We start from the raw sequence: 25190 nt of genomic DNA, 5'->3' as shown, positions 1-25190 counted from the left end.
GAAGGCTTATGCAAATCAGAGTTACCTAGAGAGATAGGTATGTATATATTTGTGTGCAGTGTCGGCGTATGACTAAATGTGGAATGTATGAAGCTGACTTTTATGAAAAGGAAAACCACACAATACATGGGAACATTCCAAGATCTAAGAACTTTCCTTGATCCAATTCTGCTGTTTGAGAAACAATCTGAGGAGATGCCAAGGGAAGGGGCGGCTGCTTTCCAGCCATGGCCATTCCTGGAAAGGGAGACCTGAGACAATCTCAGTAATTCATATCTTGGTAGCATCCAGATTGGATCATTATAATATGCTCTCCATGAAAAACATCTGGGAACACCAACTGGTTCAAGAGGGGTCTGTCATAGAGATCACAGTGCCTTGGTGTTGTGTCAACTGTACCAGCCACTAATTTTTAAATCTAAATTTCCTAATTTGTTTTCACTGCATTGTGCCCCTATCTTATATTGTTTCTATTGCATTATTTTAAAAAGTTATAATCCACCTTGAGTCTCCACGAGAAAGGAAAGGAAAGGTCCCCCGTGCAAGCACCACTCGTTTCCGACTCTGGTGTGACGTTGCTTTCACATTTTCATGACAGACTTTTTACGGGGTGGTTTGCCATTGTCTTCCCCAGTCATCCACGCTTTCTCCCCAGCAAGCTGGGTACTCATTTTACTGACCTCGGAAGGATGGAAGTCTGAGTCAACCTCAAACCGGCTACCTGAAAACCCAGCTACCACCGGGGATCGAACTCAGGTCGTGAGCAAAGCTTAGGACTGCAGCACTGTAGGTTTAACACTTCACCACGGGGCTGCCTTTACCATGAGAAATAAATAAAACAAAGTACATTTTGTTTCTAGGCCCAATTTAAAGTGCTGGTATTGACCTTAAAAGTGCTAAATGGCATTGAACTAGAGAGGGATGCTAAGAACTTGGATGTGGAGATAATTACAAACTGAACTCACCTTGACCAAATTCTCCCTTATGAGATGAGCAGGATCACCTTGCTGTAGTTTGTTGAATGTTCTCCTGAAACATTGTGCCAAGTCATTTATCCCTGTTTTGTATTTATTTTTAATCTATGCTTTGCAGTCAAGTCTGATCATGCCATGGTGCATCAGTTGCATTTGTGTAACTTTTGCACTGCATGTATAACCTGTGAACTAGCTTTCCGGATCAACAGAGAAGGCACATATTCCCCAAGGACTGATTTCAATGGGCATAGTCTTGAGTAACTCTTCACAAAATGGCACAGCCTATTCCCTTCTCACGTGGCCCCAATCTACCCTGTGTATAAATGCAATTTAGTTTTTGCCGCCCAATAGGGATCTACGATGTTTGTCACATCTTATTCTGCCTCTGGTGGCTTTGGATTTTTAAAGCATTATACTGACTCCTTATTTTTATGTTTTAATTTCTATTTTTATTCTGCAAACTGCTAGGGTATAGCTTTAGTAATTAAAAAAAATCTTTATTGAATATTCAACACAATACATACATCAAAACAAAATACAATACATCAAAACACTAGGGTTGCCAAGTCCAGTTCAAGAAATATCTGGGGATTTGGGGGGTGGAGCCAGAAGCAAGGTTGTGACAAACATAATTGAACTCCAAGGGGAATTCTGGTCATCACATTTAAAGGGACTACACGCCTTTTAAATGCCTTCCCTCCATTGGAAGTAATGAAGGATAGGGGTACCTTCTTTTGGGGCTCATAGAATTGGACCCCCTGGACCAATACTTTTGAAACTTGGAGGGTATTTTGAGGAGACACACCAGATGCTATGCTGAAATTTTGGTGTCTCTACCTTAAAAAAACAGGGGGGGGGGCAGAGCCCCAGATACCCATGGATCAATTCTCCATTATATCCTATGGGAATTGGTCTCCATAGGGAATAATGGAGTGCCCAGCAGATATTTCCCTCCCCACCCTGCTTTCTGATGACCTGGAAGTGGGGGGAAGGCCTCCAAACTCAGGGATCCCCTGCCCCCACCTGGGGATTGACAGCTCTACAAAACACAACATAAACAGAGTAAAAACCTTTCCTATAAATAATTGTTAAAACTTAACCTTCAGCAGACATTAATGCCAATGTATTCTGTTCAGTAGAACAAACAAGAAGAACCCTGATCATTAATGGGTAATATATTCTACAATAGGGGACCAAACAGCCACAAATTTTTGGCTGTAGAATTCATAGGGTAGAACAATTCTGTGGCTCATTAGTTTACCAATGACAAAAGAGTCCATAGGCGAACCTGCTATTTTTTTTTTTTTTAATCAAAAGGAAGTTTGGGGATCTCCATTGATCTGCTATCTGTAATCTAGCTGTGGCCAAAAGGATACTAATTGTTTCTTTTAACTCTGATCTAATCATCATTAGATGGTCTGGGAGGAAGTTTAGAGAACAGTTTTATTCAAATGACCTCTTTCAGTAATACAATACAGTAAATAAAATCAAAATCAAATTGTACTTAATTTGTACAATTTGTACTCAAATTGTACAAATTTGTTTAAGTTTGGTTAATAGAATTCTTTCAAAATCCAGTGATTAGTGGACAACAACACAAAAACTCAGTGGTATGCACTTTTCCTCTAGCAAAGTAATCCATTCTTCTGCTGAATGGTCTTTTAGTGTAGCCAAGAGAGGTGCTGTTGATTTATTTCTAACTCCTTTCACTAACAAATAATACCACTTAGGTGTCTATCACCCCTGCACCACAATAGCACAATCATTCACTGGGGCATGTTTGCTTCTAACTGCTGCCAAGACTTGCTGATGGTAACATGTTGTAATGTGAATATAAAAGCTCTTCTACATGTTGGTGCACTTAATATTTTAAAATGGTTTTCACACACTTCATAAATAATAGAGAGTTTAGATGCAAGGTGAAGAGTGAAAAAGCTGTTTGTATTCTGTTTTTAAGTTCTAGATAAGCTGAGAGGTGGGGTAGAGATTCTTTGAATAGATAAATATATATTTATCTGCATTTTCAGTGGGAGGCATGTGTACACCACCCAGTTTCATATATGGAACATTTCCAGTTGATCACATTGTGAGTGCAAATTATGTTGTGGGTGTCATCTGTTTTGCCTTGCAACAGCCAGGCTGTTCTTTTGGGAAACCACCGGTGGCAGAAACTTCCCATGTAATAAAAGCCTTTTATTAAGACTAACCTAAATGACACAAAACACTGTGCAAAGTACTCCAGAACTCTTCATGAAGCTATGGGAAAGTAGAAAATATGATGATGTAAGGAAATAATCTTGAGTTCCTTTAAGTGCCATCTGTGTACAAATGCCCTGTAGATTTAACCAGTGTTGTGTAGAGCTGGTATTGGGTAATATCTTTGCAATGAAGAACATGACAAAATGACAACTTCCAGATGTAACTTTCAAAACCCAATTGCTGATCATATCTCTGACACCAAGTGTGTATTAGATCTGCTGTGATAGAAATGTTTGCTATTTAGAATTAGAAGATGTCATTGTCTCACCTTCTTCATCCCAGACAGCCAAAGATGTTACCTGATACCAGCTCCATCCAGCACTGGATGCAAACAAAGAACATCAAGATCATGACCTGTAACATCTTTTTTCCTTCTCCCCTCTTTCTTAAACACCCATGAAGAGCTGATGAAGGGTTCTAGAGAACATGAACACTTGCACACAGTCATTTAGGTTGGTTTTGATAAAAGGTTTGAGATGGAGGGATTTTTTGGTTTTGGACCAGACAAACATATCTAGCTGAACCCTTCTCTCTTTAGGCAATGGAAACCTAGAAATTGGGCTACTACCAGGTTTCATCTAGAGCCAAATCTGAAGTAAATGTAAAGGCTCGTGCCTGAAAGAACCATCGGACAAATTCCACAGAAAGGAAATAAAACTTTGAGAAATTTTGCAGATATGTATTTTTCTTAAAAGAAAAGCCCGCACAATCAGAGCATACAATGTGCTTTGCTGGATCAAACCATCTAGTCCAGCATCCTGTTTCAAATAGTGGCCAATTGGTTGCCTTGAAGAGCCAACAAACGGGACATAGAGCCCAAGGCCTTCCTCTGATATTGCTTCTTGACATTTGTATTCAAAGATTTATTTCATCTTTACTTCCTCTAGATATGAAACTTCCCTTTACTCATCATGGCTAATAGCTATGGGAATTTTTATCTTTCATGGATCAGTCAAATCTCCCTTGAAAGCCATCTATGCTTGTGGCCAGGGGTTGTTTTGCAGAAAAATAGATGGTGGAGCTCATCCAGGATTGTTATACAGCTGCACCTACTATTCAGTGGACAAGGTGGGAAGGAGGAGGTGGAACTCTTAGAAAGGTTCAGGCGCTGTGCTCCTGTGAGCTTCCGCTGAATCTGAGGCCTGTTTGTGGCCATCAGTATGACCCTGGTAGTGAATCCCACAATTTCATTAGTGGTTGAGTGAAGAAGTACTTCCCTTCTGTGTCTTGAATGTGGTTGTTTTTCTGCCTGAATGCAGACTAAGGATACACTCAAACCAAGAAAATGTGGTTTGGTTTGTGGTTCATGGAGTGCCCAGTTCAGAAACCACAAACCATCATGAACTTTGGCTGCCAAAGTGGTTTGGTTTGTGAGGCTCATGGAATGGCAGAACAACCCCACCCCCCAAAGTATGCTTGAGACACCAAATTTGCAGGAATTCTCCAGCTGACTCTCCTATATATAATTTGGTGAAGACTGGATTTATGGGACCCAATTACAGCCCCCCAAAGATGGCCCCCCCAGAAAAGTGCTTTCTCAGGAAATAATAGGCACAGGTTCAGGACTATACAGAACTGGCCCTGTGCAAGATAGAAATATTAAACTCATAGGGGACCTCCCTCCAATGCTCCTCTTCATGCCCCCCCCCCCAGTTATGTATAGATTGGTCTTCAGGAGTTTGAGTTACACCCCCCCCCCCAAGGGAGATGCCTCCGAGAAAGCTCTTTTGGGGAAGTGGTCATGTGCAGGTTTAAAAGTGCAAGCTAAACACATCAAAATGCACAAGGAACCTATTGGTGTTTCCAAGGCTGGAGAATTCCACTTCCCCCGTTGCTTTGAAGTTGCTTTGTTGCTTAGAAGTTTAGTAAGCATTTTGACTGAGTGGAGACAGTCTGTCTGGAAATGTATCCATTCACAAACCACACAAATCACCATGAAGAGCTTGAAAGTTCATGCTGGTTGACCTGCCTTGAACTCCAGTTCGCAAACCACAAACCAGCCAAAATTCATCACAAACTTTAGTTTCTTGAGCCAGTTCATACCCATTTCTAATGCAGACTAAGAAGATGATTTGGCTAGATTTGTGTTGAGTTGAAGTATGTATTAAGGGTATCAAATGTGTGGCCCGCGGGCCCTGCAGCAAATGGCCCTCACCTGCTTTCTTCTCCCTTTCCTGCTTCCTCGGGCCACCATTTTTCTGTTTCTCTGTTCAATGCAGCCAAGCCAAGCATCTTTTTGTTTGTCTCTGCCTTATACAGTTTATATTTCTGCAACCTGGAATTACATTTTATGATACACATGGCCTGGCCCAGCAAGGTCTCATTTATATCATATCCAGCCCTCATAACAAATGAGTTCAACACCCCTGATTTATATCTTGACCTTTTCTCCATTCATGGAGATTCCAAACAACTGACCTAACCAATGTGACAAAAGGGCAAACTGTGAGATAATAAAAATCAATGAAACATTTAAAAAACAGACCAGATTAGGCATACTGACAGCTTCACAGCAAACATGATTGCCAGACAAACACACCATGTTCAGACTCCCTCTCAATCAGAAGGGATAAGCACCTGATTGGTTCACCTCGATGTTCTCTGGTGAAATTCATTCAAGTAGAGGGATGTGACATGTAAAGCTGCTTGATCTTGGAAGCTTACACTTGGTTTTGCTCAGTTTTAGAGCATCTCATTTACCAGAGAAGAAACAGTGTCCCCTGTTGTCATGTTTGCTCAAGAGGTTATAACTGACATGTACAAAGCCCAGAATCACAGGGCTTTTTAAAAGCAGAAACGCAGTTCCGTCTGGCTTGATGTCAGGGGATGTGGCCTCAGGGCTCATTTTGTAGCAGGAGCTCCTTTATATATTAGGCCACACAACCCGATATAGCCAATCTCCAAGAGCTTACAGTAGACCCTGTAAGAACAGCCCTGTAAGCTCTTGGAGGATTGGCTACATCAGGGGTGTGTGGTCTAAGTATGCAAAGAAGCTCCTACTACAAAATGAGCCCTGTGTGGCCTAATATGCAAATGAGTTCCTGCTGGGCTTTTTCTACAAAAAAAGACCTGAGAATCATCATTTGTCTTCTTGTGCCCGACAGGTCAGATGACTCCTTCTCATGGCCAACAACATTAGATCCTTCTTGTGCTTTTGCAGTCAGTGAAAACTATTTGAGAAGTAATCACAAGAACAGAAGAACAGACTACAAGCTAGTTTCATAAGCATCAAAACTGTTAAAAACTGTTATCTCCCCCCACCACCACCACCACCACTCATTTTACTACAAGGTCTTTCAAAACTTGAAGGTGCTGATGGCAATAAATTCTAATAATGTGATCAAGCAGTATGGAAAAAAACCCATCTGAGGGTGCAGTCACACGTCACATTAAAAGCGGGCGTGCAGCTCTCAAATTTGAACCGCTGAATATTGATTTGAAGCGGGGCAAATCAGATGAGCATCCAAGAACGAGACTCGTCCCGATCTTGTCCTGTTGTTGAACGATAAAGCATTGAATGCTATCATGCTCTTTTCTTTGGAGCATGCACACAACCGATCAAACAGATCCAAAGTCACTTCACTCTCATTCAGTTGCTGAGCAACTGTGATTCCTGCCATGGGGTTTTCATTTCACATGCACCCAACCATTGGGAGGTGAAAAATCAAATGTTGCTTCAGAGGCGGCAGAGGGGGTGGGGGTGGGGGGTGAGTTCTGGGAATTAACATTGCCAATTCAAGCTAGGGGACTGCCAGAAACTACTTTCCTGGAACTGGGCAGTGACAATGATATCTGGAAATCCTCCAAATTGAAAATATATATTTTTTTCTGTTCTCCCATGGATCCTGTGTTGATTGGAGAAGCAGAAACCTCATCTCAGATTACTGATGATCTGATCATGCGCATGTCTGCTGGGTTTTTTTTTTAAAGGTGGGAGGGGCAGATGGCAGGCACCAAACATCCCAAGGGGCAGTATCACACATGAGCTGTCCAAGCAGGAATTACCCAAATGTGTTCTGTTTCTGGGGAAAAGGGCCGGACTTTCTCTGGGGTCAAATCACGCCAACATCAAACTGGTGCAAGTTGGGATGCTGATGAGTTGCATTCGAGGGACAGATGTGGTTGTCTGGACATGCTCATAAAATTCAAAGGGGGACCATGGGTAAGACGAAACTAAAGGTGCGTGGGACCGCACCCTGAATGTATTTGGATACATCCAAATAATCAGCCCCCTGGTTGTGACCTGTGAGTGAGCCAAATTGGAGGGCGTTTGGAGCATGCCTAGACCAAAGGGCCTCAAAATTCACAGCTTTTCCTTCAAAGCAGTCTCTGAAAAGGGCCCTCCTATACAATACTGGAAGGCACCCTCCTCACTTCCTCTGGAAACCACTTCAGGAGGATGAAGTCACAGCTAGAAAAAGTCTGTGATCAAACTGATGTCATATAACCTTCAGTGTGGGAACAGCCAGGAGACATTGCTAGAAGGATCTGGTTTGGCACACACATTTATGCCAGAAAACATGGGCCTTTAAGCATGTAGGTCCCTGACTTTGATAGGATTTCAAGGTAAGATTGGCATTGATCAGGTGTGCTCGACCTGTTGCAACACTTCTGGAAGTCAGCCATCTTTTGTTGTTGTTGTTGTTGTTCTGGTTACAGAGACAACTCTTGTCAAAAGTAAAATAGAGAAGGGTTTGTTATCAATGTACAGTAATGGAACAGCATACACGATTCATGGAAGGGAACCTAAAGTTTCTAGTATTTCCTTTGTGTATGTCACAAGATGCCCTTCCTAATATGTTAAAGTTTCATTTCACTAATCTTGTAGGCTCCCGTTGTCTTTCCAGGATTAGTACAGACATACCAAAGCACTTGGCTATTTTGTCTCAAGGGTTGCAAACAGTATTCTGTCTTATGCAAGTGCTGCAGTGCTCTGAACACACTGATCAATATCAGGTGTGGAGACCTGATGTGGTTTGTCTGCTCCAGTATCTTCCCAGTAAACATTTTAAAACCCCATAAATTTGTATGAGATCATTATAAAGATATGGATGTCCCAAGGCTCCCTATGCTTTCTTTCACATAGGTTTATCTCTCTCTCTCTCTCTCTCTCTCTCTCTTTCTTTTGATAACTGAAGCAGTTTGTTAAGTTGGAATCAACACATTTTATGCCAAATAGCATTTTGAAGAATAATTTCCATTTCAGTTTCTATGCTTCTGTCAAAACTTACCAAGGTCGGCAGTTAACTGGTGGCAGCAAGTTCTAGTAAATTATTTATTAAATACTTGTAGCAGCTGCTCCTTCTTGCCTGTTGCTGGGCACTGAACATGTTCAGGTGTCAATTCTTGACAAACCACACATAGTTCCCATTCAGTTTTAACAGGATCTTGACTTCCAGGATCTTTGGGCATATCTGTCAATTCCAACCGCTTATCTATGGTGAGAGTGAACAAATGGGAAGAGCTAATGAGCATAATTGAGGTAAGGCTGTGCAACAGGAAGCATGCTTACAGGAAGGAAGGAGTTAAAGGGCTTTGCAGAGAACCTTAGATTATGCAGAAGGAAATCAGCACCCTGAGCCAATGATCCTAGATTTTCCAGGCCATCAAATCAAAATATTGTTCTGCCTTTAAAAATGGCCAAATGTAATGTCTGTATTGGTCATTACAGGAACAATCTCACTGGAGAGCTTGAGTAGTTTAGTAATTACATATTGGCCAATGTTCCCTCTAAGCTGTAGAGTTTTGTGAGCAAAAATTCTACTTTGTGAGCTACTGGCATTAAAGTTGTGAGCTACTGCATAAATTAGTTTGTTCTGGAGCAATTTTTCCTGAGCTGAGACAAAAATGTGTGAGCTGGAGGTTAAAAAATTGTGAGCTAGTTCACACTAACTCAGCTTAGAGGGAACTTTGAATTATTGGCTTAGGGCTGGAAAGATTCAGGCTGTGATCACACACATGAAATAATGAACTTTGAATTCACTTTCAATGTACTTTCCAACTGAATTTTACTGTTCTGTGAACTGTGAAAATGCAGTTGGAAAGTGCACTGAAGGTGGATTATTTAGTGTGTGTGACTGCAGCCTCAGTTTCCAATTCCTGCTTAACCAACGGGTGACCTTGGGCCAGTCATTCTCTCTCAGTCTAACCTACCTCACAGAACCTTGGCCTATCATTGCTTTGCAGGGTATGAACAAGTCCCAATCCAGATGTTGCACTCTGGATCCTTGCCACTCCATTATGTTCATGGAAAGGTTATGGATTTCCCAACAGGCCCTACAAAAGGAAAGTTGTGTGGTTTAACAAGATTCTTCTGTCTTGGGATTTTTCCTGCCAGTCGCATAGCAACTTAATCCTTCATGCCATCATCTCGTTGCCTCTTCCAAAGGTGAGGTGTGTCTGCCCTCCTTATGCCTTCATCCCATTGGCTGTTCCCGATGCCTTGATGGGAATAAGTTCTTCACTCGAACAGCTCCCATCACAGGAACAGCTTGGAAGAGTCCTTAGAGCAGAACAAAGTGACTTCTGTCTTCTTGGGCTTCCATAAACAAATCCCCCCCCTCTCTTTCTGTCTTTCATGCTCTCTCTAAGGTGATCAAGATGAACAAGATTCTTATCCTGGGCTTTTCTGCTCTGCTCTTCTATGCAGTTGGTAAGTACCAGATTTTAAAAGAAGAGAACAGTATGGGGATTTTTTTTTTTCTGGATAAATTTATATGAATATTCAGCAGCAGGGATTGTGTTAGATGTAGATGTTGGACAGGATACTCCCTCTCCCCCACGGATTATGTTTTACAAGGTTTTTGAGTGCCGGGGAGGATGGATTCTGATGTTTCCTCTCTCCTTATTTGACCTTTACACTTCATTTGGAGGTAATCCTCTACCCATAGCTTGCTTGGGTTTCTTCATTCTGACCTGCACTACAATGATTCATCAATGTCATCATTAAAGATGCCAGCCTCCAGGTGGAATCTGGGGATCTCCTAGAATTACAATTCATCTCCAGTCTACAAAGGTCAGTTCCCCTGGAGAAAATGGCTGTTTTGGAGAGTGGACTCTAAGGCATTGTACCCCACTGAAGCCCCCATCCTCCCCAGGCTCCATCTCCAAATTTCCAGAAGTTTCCCAACCTGAATCTGGCAAATGGCCACTGAGGATTTGGGGATGGACCCGACAACTGTAGCCATCACTGAAACATGTCCTTGGCACAGTGTCTGTCTGTGAGCATGCTTTTGAGAGAATGAATCCAAGGGATTGCAGACAGAAAGGAAGGGCAAAGTTAAGGCTTTGTGCATTTGAAGTGCCATCAAGCCACAACTGATTTATGAGGACCCCAGAGGGCTTTCAAGGTCAGAGATATTCAGATGTTCTTTGCCATTGCCTGCCTCTCTGTTGTGACCCTGAACTTCCTCGGTGGTCTCCCATCCAAGTACTAACTAGGGCCAACCCTGCTTAGCTTCTGAGATCTTATGAGACTGATCTAGCCTGGGCCATGCAGGTCAAGGTAAGTTCAGTCTAAGGTGGAACAAATAAATTGAAGGATTTTTCTGATGAGTTTACCTGATGCTTTTACTTTCCCTGCAGGTCTGCTGGAGACTCACTTAAATAACTCCAGCTGGCTAGTCATATTAGCCTGCTGCAGCACAAGTCCAGTGGCGCCTTAAAGACTAACACAATTCATTCCAGCATAAGCTTCTGTGAGTCAGAGCTCGCTTCATTAGATCCAGGAACAGTGCATCCATTAAGCAGATACATTGCAGGCACCTAATCAAGTCACTTCTGACTCTTAAAAGCTTACGTTGAAATCAATACTCCCTCTAAGCTGTGGAGTCTTGTGAGCAAAAATTCTGCTTTGTGAGCTACTGGCATTAAAGTTGTGAGCTTTGGCATAAATTAGTTTGCTCTGGGGCCACTTTTCCTGAGCTAAGACAAAAATGTGTGAGCTGGAGGCTAAAAAACTGTGAGCTAGTTCACACTGACTCAGCTTAGAGGGAACATTGGCTGGAATAAATTGTGTTAATCTTTAAGGCAGCACTGAACATTCCTCTTTTATTTCACTTGAGTAAAAACCCTTACATTTTTGCTTGGACCAGATGTAACTATGTCAACCGGTGGAAACCCTGTGAAAATTAACGCAAAATATTAAAAACAGTGGTAACTGTTTTGTTTTCCTGCCAACTGGGATGGCATGTTTAAGGACTATATTCCTTATTCACAGGATCCTCTTTGCCAGATTTCAAGCAGATGGATGAATGCATCCAATTTCTATGGACACTTAAAAGCAAAATGTATTTCTGAGTAACTGTCCAGGGACTGTATTCCCAGTGAGATTATTCTACCTGCCCATTTTCAGAATGAAAGGAGAAAACACTCCTGTTTCTTTAGGCAATTAACATTCTTACTTGCACAGCAAACACCAGGAGGCATTTCATAACTCCAAGAAGTCAAGCAACAAGGCCCAACAGGCAAAGAGAGTTATTTGGTACCCTAGGGAAGGTTGGCAATGCGAAGGCAGCACAGAGAAGGCAGCTAAGAAAACAGGCAATTTTACAGTTCAGTTTTGTTGCATAGGGTCAATGGCCATTATAAACAGTAAAAATAATGTAGAATAAAATACAATAAAACCAGATCAAAACACTATAAAAATTACATTTTAGAGCACATTTCATAACAATGGAAAGTCTCTATTTTTATGAAATGTGCATGGGGTGGAACAGTTGTTGACTACTAATTAAAATCTGAATACTAATTAAAATCTTAATTCTAACTTAATTCTAAAATCTCAATTTTAACTTGGCTGAATTCTCTTTGCTGCTAGGGCAAAAAGAACAACCTGCCAACCAACTCTTCCAGTGTACCAGGCAATTTTACAGAACAGGTACAGGAACAAGTTTAAAAGACTGGTGCTAGGAGTTACTTCTAAAAAGACAAGAACAATAAGACAGAATAGTGTGATGGGGGAGGTACAGAGCCAAAAACTTGACCTCAGAAGACAGGCAGCTTGGCAGAAAGCACACAAAATGATATATATTTTGTCCTTCATTTTATCCTCAAAAACCCCCTGTGAAATAGGTTCAGTTGAGAGAGTGCAACAGACCCAAAGTTATCCAGCAAAGCAGGGTTTTGAACCTACACTTCCAGATCCTAGTCCAATGCACTACTACCCCACAGGGCTTTTTTTGAGCAGGAATTCACAAGAACACAATTCTGGCTGGCTCGGTATCGAGGGTGTGACCTAATATGCAAATGAGTTCCTATTGAGCTTTTTCTACAAAAAAACCCTGTGAAATGATGTCAGGAGGTGTGGCCTGATATGTAAATGAGTTCTGCTGGGCTTTTTCTACAAAGAAAGCCCTGCTACCCCACGAATAATAGATACATATACAAACCTTAGCTTGTGTTTACATACATTCATATATGTATATATACACACACACTCGTAAATAATAAATGCCATCAGGTGCATTTTATCAGGGCTGTTTGTTTCTCTTCATCTGTCGCCAATGATAGTACCTCCAAACTTATTGAGAAGAGAGACTGCTTGTCTGGATGTGGCACCATTTGGAAAACTATGGACTGTTTGGGTTGCTGAATCTCAAAAAAAGATATTGCCAGAAGAAGGGCAACCAAGATGACTAGGGGGTTGGAGCACCTTCCCTATGAGGAAAGCCTGGAGATTCTGTGACTTTTCAGTTCAGAAGAAACATGGAAATGGGGAGGCGTGACAGAGGTTTACAAAATCATGCAGGGGGTGGAAAAAGTGGCTAGAGGGATCTTTTTATCCTTTTTTTTTCATGAGACCAGAACTTGGCGGCATGCAGTGAAATGGTTAGGAAATAGGTTCAAGGAAAGCAAAAGGAAATATTCCATTACTCAACAAGTAATTAAACTGTGGAATTCATTGCTGGGGGTGACAGTGAGACCACAACCATAAGATTTAAAAAGGGGTTAAACAGATTCATGAGGGAGAGGTTCATCACTGGGTCACCAGCCATGATGTCTGAAAACAGCCACCATTTTCAGAGGCAGCAAATGGCCAGTGTAGTGCTGGGAGGCAAGCAGCAGTCAGGGAGGGCCGTGGCCTTGGTCTCTGTTTGTTTAGCTCTACAGAGCATCACAAAGGGGCAAAAACCCAACCCCAAAATGGAATTGTATACCTAAAAGGCTGAGGTTACAAGCATACACTAAAAGGAAAAAAAAAAGATTAAACAAAATATAACTTAAATATTACAGTGCACTTAAATAGTCCATTAAAAACACCCAGCAGCGTACATGTGACATGCATGGCCTAAAGCCATATTTTAGGTATCCAAATCCATGGCCCTTCAGGAAACAGGTTGGCCACTGTGTGAAATAAGTATGCTGCACTAGTTGGACTAGTGGTCTGATGCAACAGGCTGTGCTTCAGAGAAAGCAGAACATTTCCACCCCACAGTCAAGATCAAAACAAGCATGTGACTAAACCTGTGGTTGCCTTCAAATGTGTCAGCCATATCTCCAGCTGGCATCCCTGCTATTTTGGCCACCAGTCATTAGGTTCACATTGTAGGCAGCTACAAGCATAGGCAGCTTCAAGAAGGGATTGGATAAAAATGTATGGAGCAGAGGTCCATCAGTGGCTATTAGCCACAACGTATTGATGAAACTCTGGGGCAGTGATGCTCTGTATTCTCCTGATGGCACCTGGGTTTTTTTGACCACTGTGTGACAGCGTGTTGAACTGGATGGGCCACTGGCTTGATCCAACATGGCTTCTCTTATGTTCTTAAGAAGCATAACTGCATGAGTCTGCAGTAAGAAATGAACACATGTCCTATGGCAATATGAAGGTATTGACACATCGGTTATCAAAATCTGGGGGCCCTGCTTTACCAGATGTATGAAGTGGTTGGGAACAAAGTCTTCCAAGTGCCACTGGATTGCATGGTGTGCATTGCCTTGTTTCATTAGGGTTGCCATCCCCCCGGCCTCAGCAGGGTTTCTCCCAGTTTTGGGGGCGCCAATCCTCCAGTCGGCCAGCTGCCAGGGGAGGGAAGCCCCGCCCAGAAGCCCAACTGCCAGCAGCTACTCCTCTCTCTCCCCTTCTGAAAGAGTGGCCCCCCCACTTTTTCTACAAAGCATTTAAAGTGATTCTTTGAGTCATTTGAGGGAGAAGTGGGGTGTGGTGCATACTAGTCCCCAATGTGATGATGTCACTTCTGTGTGATATCATCATGCTGGGGCTGTCCCTGCCCCCTCCTGGAATGCCCCCCAATGACCCCCACAGGGGACTCAGAAGGACCAGCCCTGATGTCCTCTCATTTTCACAATAAAGTAATGCCAAACAAATCCAAGTGTCTTTGTTCTTCTTGCCAAATAGTCTTCTTGCATGCAGCTGGAAGGGTGTCAGATCCTTCCAGCTGTTTCCCTGTCTGCAGCACTTTCTAGGTGCCACCCAGGCACTTGAAATGCTGACAACAGTAGCATTAATTCAGCTAAGAACAGCCACCCATTCTAGGGTGGTATAGTAGGAGCGCTGCAGTAGAACCAGGGAGAGCTGGGTTCAAATTCCTGCTTGCCATGGATGACTTTAGGTCAAGTCGTTCCCTCTTAGCTGAGCCTACCTCACAGGGTTATTACAAGGATAAACCGAGAGGGGGAAAGCCTGCTTGCTACCTGAGCTCATCAGAGGCAGGATGGGATAAAACACACTAAATATATGGCTCCCTTTCAGTATGACAGTGGGCAGCTTATTTTGACAGATCTACAACAGAGAGGAATTCTTTTCCTTGCTTGCTTCAGCTTTCTTTTTAAACTGTTTTTTATGATAGAAAGAAGCTACATAACACACTGTACAGATTACAAAATGGGAGATGAAGTGGTGGGATGAAATGCTAGAGCTGTAAGCTATAAAATCTTCATACAAGTGCTGTGACGTTGCTACAACCCACTCCTCTCTGCACATTCCCATTCTTCCCTATTATCCACATGTGCTTTTATGGGCTCAGGAAATATATTTGCATCCATTGGCCTAAAACATTAAAAACCTCCCTCCTTCCTTCCTTCCTTCCTTCCTTCCTTCCTTCCTTCCTTCCTTCCTTCCTTCCTTCCTTCCTTCCTTCCTTCCTTCCTTCCTTCCTTCCTCCCTCCCTCCCTCCCTCCTTTCCTTCCTTCCTTCCTTCCTTCCTTCCTTCCTTCCTTCCTTCCTTCCTTCCTTCCTTCCTTCCTTCCTTCGTTTTTCTTGTCTGAAAGTATCTAGACCCAAAACCATTTAAGATTTGGTTTGGTCAATCTTGTCACTCAATTTACTCATGTTAGACCAATGGTCTTCAACTCTTGGGTTGGGACCCTCAGGTGGGTCTACTACTCATGGTCTGGATTTAACACTGGTAAAGTAATAGCTGTGGCTCCCCCCTCCTCCCTTCCAGTTATGTGATTCTGATGTAACACGTGCCTGCTGCTTGGTTGTTCCTGACCCTGGGTCTAGAAAGGTTGAAGACCCCTGAGAGAGGACAGTCACATATAACCTTCAGCCAGCATGGAATAATTCCTGTGTACCCCCATGCTGAATGAGGGTTTTATGAATCCAGAGGCCTTTTCCTGAATCATAATGTGTGTTTCCTGATTCCCTTCTTAATATTTCAGTTTGTCTGTGACATGTAGAAAGGACAAAATACCCAGTTCTTTGTTGTATACCTCACTGTGATGAAGTTACGTCCGGAACTTGCTGTGTGAAAAAACATAGGGCTGGATCCAACCAGCTTTTGCACTGGTGGTGAAAAAGAAGAGGGTGTCACCTTTGATCCCCAAAAAGAGTATACTGAGAATCGTGGGAGCTGCATTCACTAAAAGCCATGGAAGATGGCAGTTGTAGTAAGGATGAGTGTTTACGTGAGAGCAGAAAGCTGGCAAAATCCAACACATACTGTTCTCATCAAGGGGATTTAAGGTATCCTCTCTGGATCGTAAATGGAGCTGGATCCATCCAGCGAGATTCTCCTTTGGATATGTAATTCCTCATTTGTGAGAGTCTTGTGCAAGTTTCACATTCCTTGCTGTGGCAAAACACCTCTTGTGAGAATGTTTTGGGCACAGCTCCATCTTGTTAATTCCACAGGTTGCTGATGTCAACATGTTACAAGTGGTGTTTCTGCCTTTGGGCCTTTCAGAGAAGCTATTAGCTACAGACCATCACTTGGATTCCCCACAAATATGACAGAATCGCTTTGAAATTCTAGACTAATCCTAGTCATATCCTAGCGGTTATAAATTCTATAATTAATTGGAAAAGGCAATAGTGCTGATCAAACAACAAAGGAAATCTTTAATAAGTCAGTCACAGAGCAACAAAACTAATAGAATAAACACCTATAACCCTTACAATGTCCTATTTTCAGAAGTGGAGTCACTGCCACATAGATCTCTTTTATTTAAAAAAATGCTGCAATCGATGAATACTTTCCTAGGTTTAAACTCCATTAATGAAAATGGGATTTATTTCTGTTTAGGGTTGCTTCCCATGAATTTGTTGAGGCCTATTTCACTCTATGAGATTAGGAAAGTAGGTTTTTGGAGGGAGCAGAATAGGTTATAATTTTATTTTGAGGGACACTTAAGGAAGCCCATGGCTTGCCTTGTGAGTTAGGAGTTGAGATACTGTGAATAAGACAGTCCTATGAGCTTGGTCTCAAATAGAATGTCTGAGGGGAGTCTATGACCAAAAAAGCCCCCAGAACTGTAGATTTTTTTTCCTCTGTGGGCACCAGTTATTAGGAGGTGGTTCTCTGATGCTTTTGTTAAAACACCCCTCAGTAATTTGAAACAGTTTAATTTCCCCCTACTTGACTGGAAAGAACCTATGTATATCTAGAGGGTGGGGTGGAAGATGTAGGTACTAAATGAATACACACAGAGAGAGAGAATGAGAGAGAGAGAGAGAGAGAGATGAAAAAGCTGAGAGAAGCAGGCACTGTAGATCTAATTTGAGGTAGTTGACTTGCTGCCCTGTAGGAGTACTTCTTTGCCTCTATCTGCATACTGCTGATATATTTGTAAATAAAGCAAATACTACAAAAACATCCTTAATCCCCAGTGGCCTTTTCTCCAAAAACAATGTGTCAGGAGGTGGCAATAGAAGCATGCTACTGAAAGGATAGCAGAACCTGACATGGACACAGTCCTCTCCACCTTCAGTAGCGTTCTGTGGTAGGAAAAGGCATCTGATAGCACATGAACTGCTGGTGATACTTGCTGCATATATTGTACCGGTTTCACCTGGAGGCAGAGAGAACAATGGGATTCTGGAGGGAAGGTGCCAGTTGAGCGCAGACTCTAATCTGAGAGAACCGGGTTTGATTCCCAATCCTCCATATGCACCTGCTGAGTGACCTTTGGTTAGGGTTGCCAAGTCCAACTCAGAAAATACCTGGGGACTTTGGGGGTGGAGCCAGGAGACTTTCCCATTCCCTAAAATAAATATAAATGCAGCAGTGCAGCTCTCCTGAATACACTCTTCGTTTTCTTGTCCCCCAGCACCTGACTACACTTCTACTAAATGAAAGTGAACACACACACACACACAACAGCCAAAATAAACACAGTTTGCAAGTACATGCTTTTGTGATCTTGGGGTAATTTACTCATGAGTTGCTAACTATAACCATCTGCTCTATTTCCACCAACTTCTGCAAACTAACAGGAAAACAAAAGGTTCTAGTTTACCCTTCACTATGCAAATGACTTCTGAAAGGAATGTAAAACAAAAGGAGAAACTTCATAGGAAAGAGCTGTGATAAAACCTGGCCTGGCCTTTTCTGCTTCTTTCTTGCAGCTGAAGGCCTTATGTGCAGGGTGTGCAAGTACAAATTTGGCCCTTGGTGCGCAATGTCTTATGATCCCTGCGAAGCCAAAGAAGGACAATACTGTGAGACCACTAAAGTGTATGCAGGTAAGGTGTCAACGGTAGGATCCAACACTGAGACTGCTAGATTAGAATTAATGCATAGTTTCAAAACAATGTCCACTCCAGAATTTAACACTCTGGACTCCTACCTAGCTAATGGCTCACCTATCTCTTCCCCTTAAATTGTTAGTTTGTTCCACTATCTGTTTTCATTCTGCATTAACTCTGGTATTTATTTTGCTCTGCAGTTGTTGGTTGGAAGTGTCTCACACTCATTCTGGGTGAACCTATTTCTCTTTTGATTGAATATTGTTTTGTACCACTATCTCTATGTAACATTCCCTCTCCCCAGTCCCCTACACATATAGCTTGGGTACCTTCGGGATCTCGATGTTCTTCAGGAATTACAACTAGAGCTATTTAGATTAGATTAGATTAGATTAGATTAGATTAGATTAGATTAGATTAGATTAGATTAGATTAGATTAGGTTGACAGACAGATAGATAGATAGTCCTTCAACGGACTTTGGTTGGGGAGAGACTGGCAGTTACTAGCACACACACATAAGTGTCCAAAACCTTTTACTCGCCCAAAAGGAGAACATTCAAAAATGAGTACTGAGCCTTTGAGCGGTGCTTGCTCATTCTTGGTCCATGTTAAGTGCTTCGTTATTCCAAATGTGGTATAAATTATTACTATGATCTGTAATACTATTTAAGGGCATGTATGCCACCACCCTGCTGAGCAAAAGCTGAAACCTTCCTCCCACCTAAGGAGAATTGTTCATCTTAAGTAGTTCTTCCTCCAAAGGAAGATCCACTGAAGTTGGAAGAAGTCTCCTGAGGATGGAAGGATATCCTCCAGTCTCAGGTAGGCTACACACCAGTATCATTAAATATTTAGAGAAGAAAATCTTCCCTTTGCACTTGACGATGTTAATCCAGTTTTTGATCTTAGTGCCTAACTAATCTGTTACAGTAAGTAACTAACCTGTTACAGTTCTTTGAGGGGATGAACAAACATGTGGACAAAGGGGACCCAATAGATGTTGTTTACCTTGATTTCGAGAAAGTTTTTGATAAAGTTCCTCATCAAAGGCTCCTTAGTAAGCTCAAGAGTCATGGAGTAAAAGGACAGGTCCTCTTGTGGATCAAAAACTGGCTAAATACTAGGAAGCAGAGAGTGAGTATAAATGGGCAATCTTCGCAGTGGAGGACGGTAAGCAGTGGGGTGCTGCAGGGCTCTGTACTGGGTCCCATGCTCTTTAACTTGTTCATTAATGATTTGGAGTTGAGAGTAAGCAGTGAAGTGGCCAAGTTTGCAGATGACACTAAATTGTTCTGGGTGGTGAGAACCAGAGAGGATTGTGAGGCACTCCAAAGGGATCTGTTGCGGCTGGGTGAGTGGGTGTCAACGTGGCAGATGAAGTTCAATGTGGCCAAGTGCAAAGTAATGCACATAGGGGCCAAGAATCCCAGCTACAAATACAAGTTGATGGGGTGTGAACTGGCAGAGACTGACCAAGAGAGAGATCTTGGGGTCGTGGTAGATAACTCACTGAAAATGTCAAGACAGTGTGCGATTGCAATAAAAAAGGCCAATGCCATGGTGGGAATTATTAGGAAGGGAAATGAAAACAAATCACCCGGTATCATAATGCCCCTGTATAAATCAATGGTGCAGCCTCATTTGGAATACCGTGTACAATTCTGGTCATTGCACCTCAAAAAGGATATTATAGCATTGGAAAAAGTTCAGAAAAGGGCAACTAGAATGATTAAAGGGTTGAAACACTTTCCCTATGAAGAAACACTTGGAGGAACATCGACTGCGGGGTGACATGATAGAGGTTTACAAGATTATGCATGGGATGGAGAAAGCAGAGAAAGAAGTACTTTTCTCTCTTTCTCACAACACAAGAACTCATGGGCATTCAACGAAGTTGCTGAGCAGTTGGGTTAGAACAGATAAAAGGAAGTACTTCTTCACCCAAAGGGTGATTAGCATGTGGAATTCACTGCCACAGGAGGTGGTGGCAGCTACAAGGATAGACAGCTTCAAGGGGATTGGATATAAATATGGAGCAGAGGTCCTTCAGTGGCTTTTAGCCACAGTATATTATTGGAACTGTCTGGGGCAGTGATGCTCTATATTCTTGGGGGGGGGGGGCAAAGTGGAAGGGCTTCTAGATCCACTTGTGAACCTCCTGATGGCACTTGGGGGGGGGGGGGTTGGGCCACTGTGTGATACAGTGTTGGACTGGATGGACCATTGGCCTGATCCAACATGGCTTCTCTTATGTTCTTATGCCTCTCTTCTTGCTGTGAGCCCTGTAGAAAATCAGCATGTGTCAATCAGTGTTTCAGACAAGGCAGCAGGGCATTAGGGTTGCCAGCTCTGGGTTGGGAAATACCTGGATATTTGGGGGGCAGAGGCCAGGGTTTGGGGAGGAAAGGGACTTCAGGAGGGTACAATGACATAGAGTCCACCCTCCAAAGCAACCAGGTGAGCTGTCCCCTGAGGATTACTTAAAATCTCAAGAGATCTCCAGCCACCACCTGGAGGCTGGCAACCCTTAACTAGATCCAGTTTCTCTGGTTTTCCCATGACACTATAAATTTTAAACGTGTGAATCCCAGCCTGCACATAAAGAGAGAGAGTGGGAGACGTTGCCTCAGGTCCTATGACCTGTGTACATAGGACTCTTACAGAGTCGATTTTTCCAACCTTCCCTTTCTTCCAGTAGTCTTCTGAGGAGCTGATTCCTCACGTTACAAAGCTCCATTGTGGCCACCACAAGGACTTTCAATTAGAAGTAAAACCTGAGGCATGAGTGATTCTGGTGCAAATTTGGACCATGTTGTGGGAGGAAATGCGGCCCCATGGCGCAGAGTGGTAAGGCAGCAGTACTACAGTACTGTGATCTGAACTCTCTGCTCATGACCTGAGTTCGATTCCGGCAGAAGCTGGATTCAGTTAGCTGGCCCAAGGTTGACTCAGCCTTCTATCCTTCTGAGGCTGGTAAAATGAGTACCCAGCTTGCTGGGGGGAAAGTGTAAAAAAGGCTGGGGAAGGCAATGGCAAACCACCCCGTAAAGTCTGCCGTGAAAACGTTGTGAAAGCAACGTCACCCCAGAGTTGGAAACGACCGGTGCTTTGTCTTCATTGCCTGAAAGGGCCCCAGGAAACTGCTATATGCCCTTATAGAGTTAACTCAGATTTAGTGATAGCTATAAGTGACTTTGGAGGGTAGACTCTATGGCATTATTCTGCACTGAAGTCCTTCCTCTCCCCAAACTCGATCCTCCTCAGAATCTATTCCCAAGTCTGTAGGCATGTCCCAACCCAAAGTTGTCATCACGATACCCAAGGCAGCCTCCTTGCTTTCAGGCCGTTGACCAGCCCTCAGCCCAGTTGACCATCCACCCCCCCATCCCCTCCTGGGCAGAAGCTTGTTGCTGCTTTCAACATTTTATCTGGGGAGCTAGAGAGGAACTCTTCCTCCCACAAGGGTTGCCAGATCTCCCCCACCCACCCCAATCTGTTTAGGAGATCCCCTGGTTTTCAGGGCTCTAATCAGCTGTATTGGCGTGGCTGCTCCTGCCTCGGCTGCCACTGGCCTTGGGAAGAGCCCTCCTGATACCTTATATCTCCTGTTCCTGGCAAGAAAGGCCACTAGGAATGGGGTGATCTCCAAGGTCAGTGGGACTTTGTCTCTCTCTCTCTCTCCAAATGTCTTTTCCCCACTGATCCTTCCTGCTTCCAGCTTTGCCTTCTTAGAATCCTTCTGTCATAAGTTCTCTACACCAGAACCTATTGTTATACCCACACTATAAGCATCATTATACAAATGCTTCGTAGCATTTAAGCCATTAGGCTAAAAAAAAACAACCCCTAGCCTTAAATACTCTTCAGAAGGGATGATGGTTTCCTTCAATTCCCCCCTCACCTTCTACAGAAATCTACTATGCTACTCCTGAGAATCTGCTAAACCTTGAGGGGGCGGGATTCAGGGGGCTCAGTGGCCTGCAGCAGGAGTGGGTTGACAGAAATTGTTCCCTCCTTGAACATATATGAACATATGAAGCTGCCTTCTACTGAATCAGACCCTTGGTCCATCAAAGTCAGTATTGCCTTCTCAGACTTGCAGCGGCTCTCCAGGGTCTCAAGCTGAGGTTTTTCACACCTATTTGCCTGGACCCTTTTTTGGAGATGCCGGGGATTGAACCTGGGACCTTCCCAAGCAGATGCTCTACCTTAGCCACCGTCCCTCCTCCTTAAGGAAACATAAGAGGGCCTTAAGATTTCTTGACTGCATAGTTGGATGCAAGTGTTTACTGCTGCACCAGGGCTTTTTTTTTGGGGGGGGGGGGGAGAGCAGGAGCGTACAGGAGCAGAGCTCCACTTGGCCTGGCCAGGGCTCTGGCTGGCATGCTGGGGAAGGCATAAGGAGGCATCTTTAAACATCCCCCACACCGGGGAAGGTTCGGGGGAGCTTCTGCTGGACTTTTCCTACCAAAAAAGCCCTGTGCTGCATTAAACATTTTCAGATCTATACATTGCAACCTTAAGTAAAGGCACACCCTTCTAAGCACATTGATTATGACAGAGTTGGCAACTCTGTATGGGTTGCAGCGTTCTTTAGATCCGGATGGGTAGCTATGTTAGTCTGTCTGTAGCAGTAGAAAAGAGCAAGAGTCCAGTAGCACCTTAGAGACTAGCAAAATGTGTGGCAGGGGAGGAGCTTTCAGGAGTCACTGCTCACTTGTTCAGAGACAACTAGAATAAATAGATGAATTTACATAGTAGTGTTCATTAGCTCTCTGTTATTTTTCCAAGTTTTACATCTTTATGTCTAAACTTACCAGACCAGTTTCCACGGGGCTTATTCACTATTTGCAGATTGCAACATCAAGTCATGACTTGCATACATTGCTCTGTTGTGAGAGAACAAGCTTCCCTATCTCTTCACGTAGTAATGTGGCAGATTTCCAGCCCACACATGTACCCTGAGTGACACACAAAGTTCTCCAACAGATGCATGTTCTCTTACTCATCATTAAGGAATAATGAGTGCATGGAATAAGTTCACAATGGCCAGTAACAGACAGCCAACTCAGGGTGGCATCAAGCTGACCTGGAAGTGAGCTGGCCAGAAAAGCAGCACCTGGGAGATCCTGATGGCCTGTGGAAGAGGGACGGACCATGGGTGCCCTGGGGAGCATCTAGAGCACTCAAACACTGTGTCCACGGCTCCCTGAGTGCTCTCCAAGTTCTTCCCAGTCGTCCAGATGGCCAGGGTGGTGCCTTGGAGGTGCTCCAGTGAAAAGGCACCACTTTCAAAGTGGTGCCTTTTTGAGCTGGCTCCCGGTAAGCCAGAGACAGCTCAGGGACGGGATGGGAATGGCAGACAGATGTGCGCATGTAGACATGCTTTTTTGATCCACCTGCCTGCTGTCCCGAGGGTGGCTTTAATCGTCCATCTGTAAGCAGCTGATAAGTGTATAGAAATGTTACCTAAACTAGCCTCAGGACCTCTGGGTATCCAGGAGACCCCCATGTGACATACCTCCCACATCACCCCCTAAGCTGGAGCAGAGATTACATCTTACTCTTCTCTCTCTTTTTTTTTTCTCCTACCAGGTGATTTATATATGTTCACAAAATACAGTTGTGGCAAATATGCTGAGCTCTGCAACAAGACCGAACAAAGAGATAATATCTGGAGGACAAAATACGACCGCAGTTGCTGTAACTCTGATTTGTGTAATGGTTAAGCTACCAGGGGTCCCAGCATTAACCCTTGCTAGCTATGCTTACTAGCTTGGCACTGGAAAGGGAACTGGCATGTTGATTGTGATCCCTAATGAGAATACTGTTCTTAACCAAGGAGATCTCATTATCTCCTTCCCTTCCAAATACCCCTCATCTCATATAGACTTGCACAATTGTGGTTCTCCAAGTCAGACACAGCTGGCCATGTATAGCCATCTTCTGGGAGCTTGTAAAAAAATCTTCTTGCTATTAGAGTCTACATCAAATTGATTGTCAAGCAACTCATAATCTATATAATCCTGCTGGTGGCCTGAATTTGGCTTGGTGAATTACAGTTTTGACCAACTTGGTTTATGATACGTGCTAAATCTGCTATATATGCTAAAATATATTCTTTTTGTCCCTCAATCATATATCCATCAATTTCTGGAAAATCCAAATGAGAAAGAATAAGAGTGCTACCAAAACAAAGGCCGTTTTCCCACTTACCTTACCCCGGAGCGACGTCCCTCTTCACCGCGCTGCGTCTGCGCGGATTTCGCACAAACTGCTGTGCAGCACCAGGAAGAGCCGCGTAGTCTCGGGGCTTTTGCGTCGCAAATGTAAACTGCTTTTTGGTGGTTTACATTTACGATGCAAAAGCCCCGGGACTACGCGGCTCTTCCTGGTGCTGCGCAGCGGTTTGTGCGAAATCCGCGCAGACGCAGCACGGTGAAGAGGGACGTCGCTCCGGGGTAAGGTAAGTGGGAAAACGGCCAAAGTTATATTCTTCGAATCCCATTGGCTTAAGTGGACTCAGGGAGGTGCCAATCATGCTTAGGCACTAGAAACTTCTCTACCTCTGCTGAACCCATGATAAAGATAAGCTAAATGCACTTTTTCAGCTCATGATCTAAAATTATCATATAGGCCAAGAGTCCCCATGGGCATCATGGCACCTGCAGACATCTTTCTGGCACCTGCCATGTGTTTTTAGGAAGTCTCAAGGCCAGGTAGGGCTTTTGCCCAGCAAGGTATCTGGGCAGATTTAATTGGCTGCCGAGATTTTTAAAAATGTTGCTTTTGCCAGCAGTTGCCACCACAACACAAGGAAATGCACTTTGTTACTGAAGTTAAGCTGTGGCAATCATTTTGTGGCTGGCTCCACCTCCTGCAGTAGCCATTTTGTGGCAGCCATTCCGTTGCTCTGTCAGAATTCCAAATGTGCCCACAAGCTCAAAAAGGGAAGGGTTAAAGTGAGCAATTCAGGACTCCTAGGCTGGGTTCAGACCGGCAGCTTCAGGCACACCGGAAGCATCT

The 25190-nt window shown here is 43.5% G+C and overlaps 1 protein-coding gene across 1 annotated transcript; it reads left to right on the top strand.

Moving 5' to 3' along the window:
• Positions 1-8563: 8563 nt before the first annotated feature.
• LOC132571430 (lymphocyte antigen 6 complex locus protein G6c-like) lies at positions 8564-24299 on the top strand. Its single transcript, XM_060238222.1, has 4 exons — positions 8564-8715; positions 9825-9885; positions 18043-18159; positions 23760-24299. Exons 1-4 carry the CDS (start codon positions 8671-8673, stop codon positions 23891-23893), a joined length of 357 nt encoding a protein of 118 aa, XP_060094205.1. The 5' UTR covers positions 8564-8670; the 3' UTR covers positions 23894-24299.
• Positions 24300-25190: the final 891 nt, after the last annotated feature.

This window comes from Heteronotia binoei, chromosome 5 (genome assembly GCF_032191835.1).
Source record: "Heteronotia binoei isolate CCM8104 ecotype False Entrance Well chromosome 5, APGP_CSIRO_Hbin_v1, whole genome shotgun sequence".
NCBI classification, from domain to species: Eukaryota; Metazoa; Chordata; class Lepidosauria; order Squamata; family Gekkonidae; genus Heteronotia; species Heteronotia binoei.
Note: the sequence above shows the minus strand (reverse complement) of the source record. Positions and strands in the feature narration are given on the sequence as shown.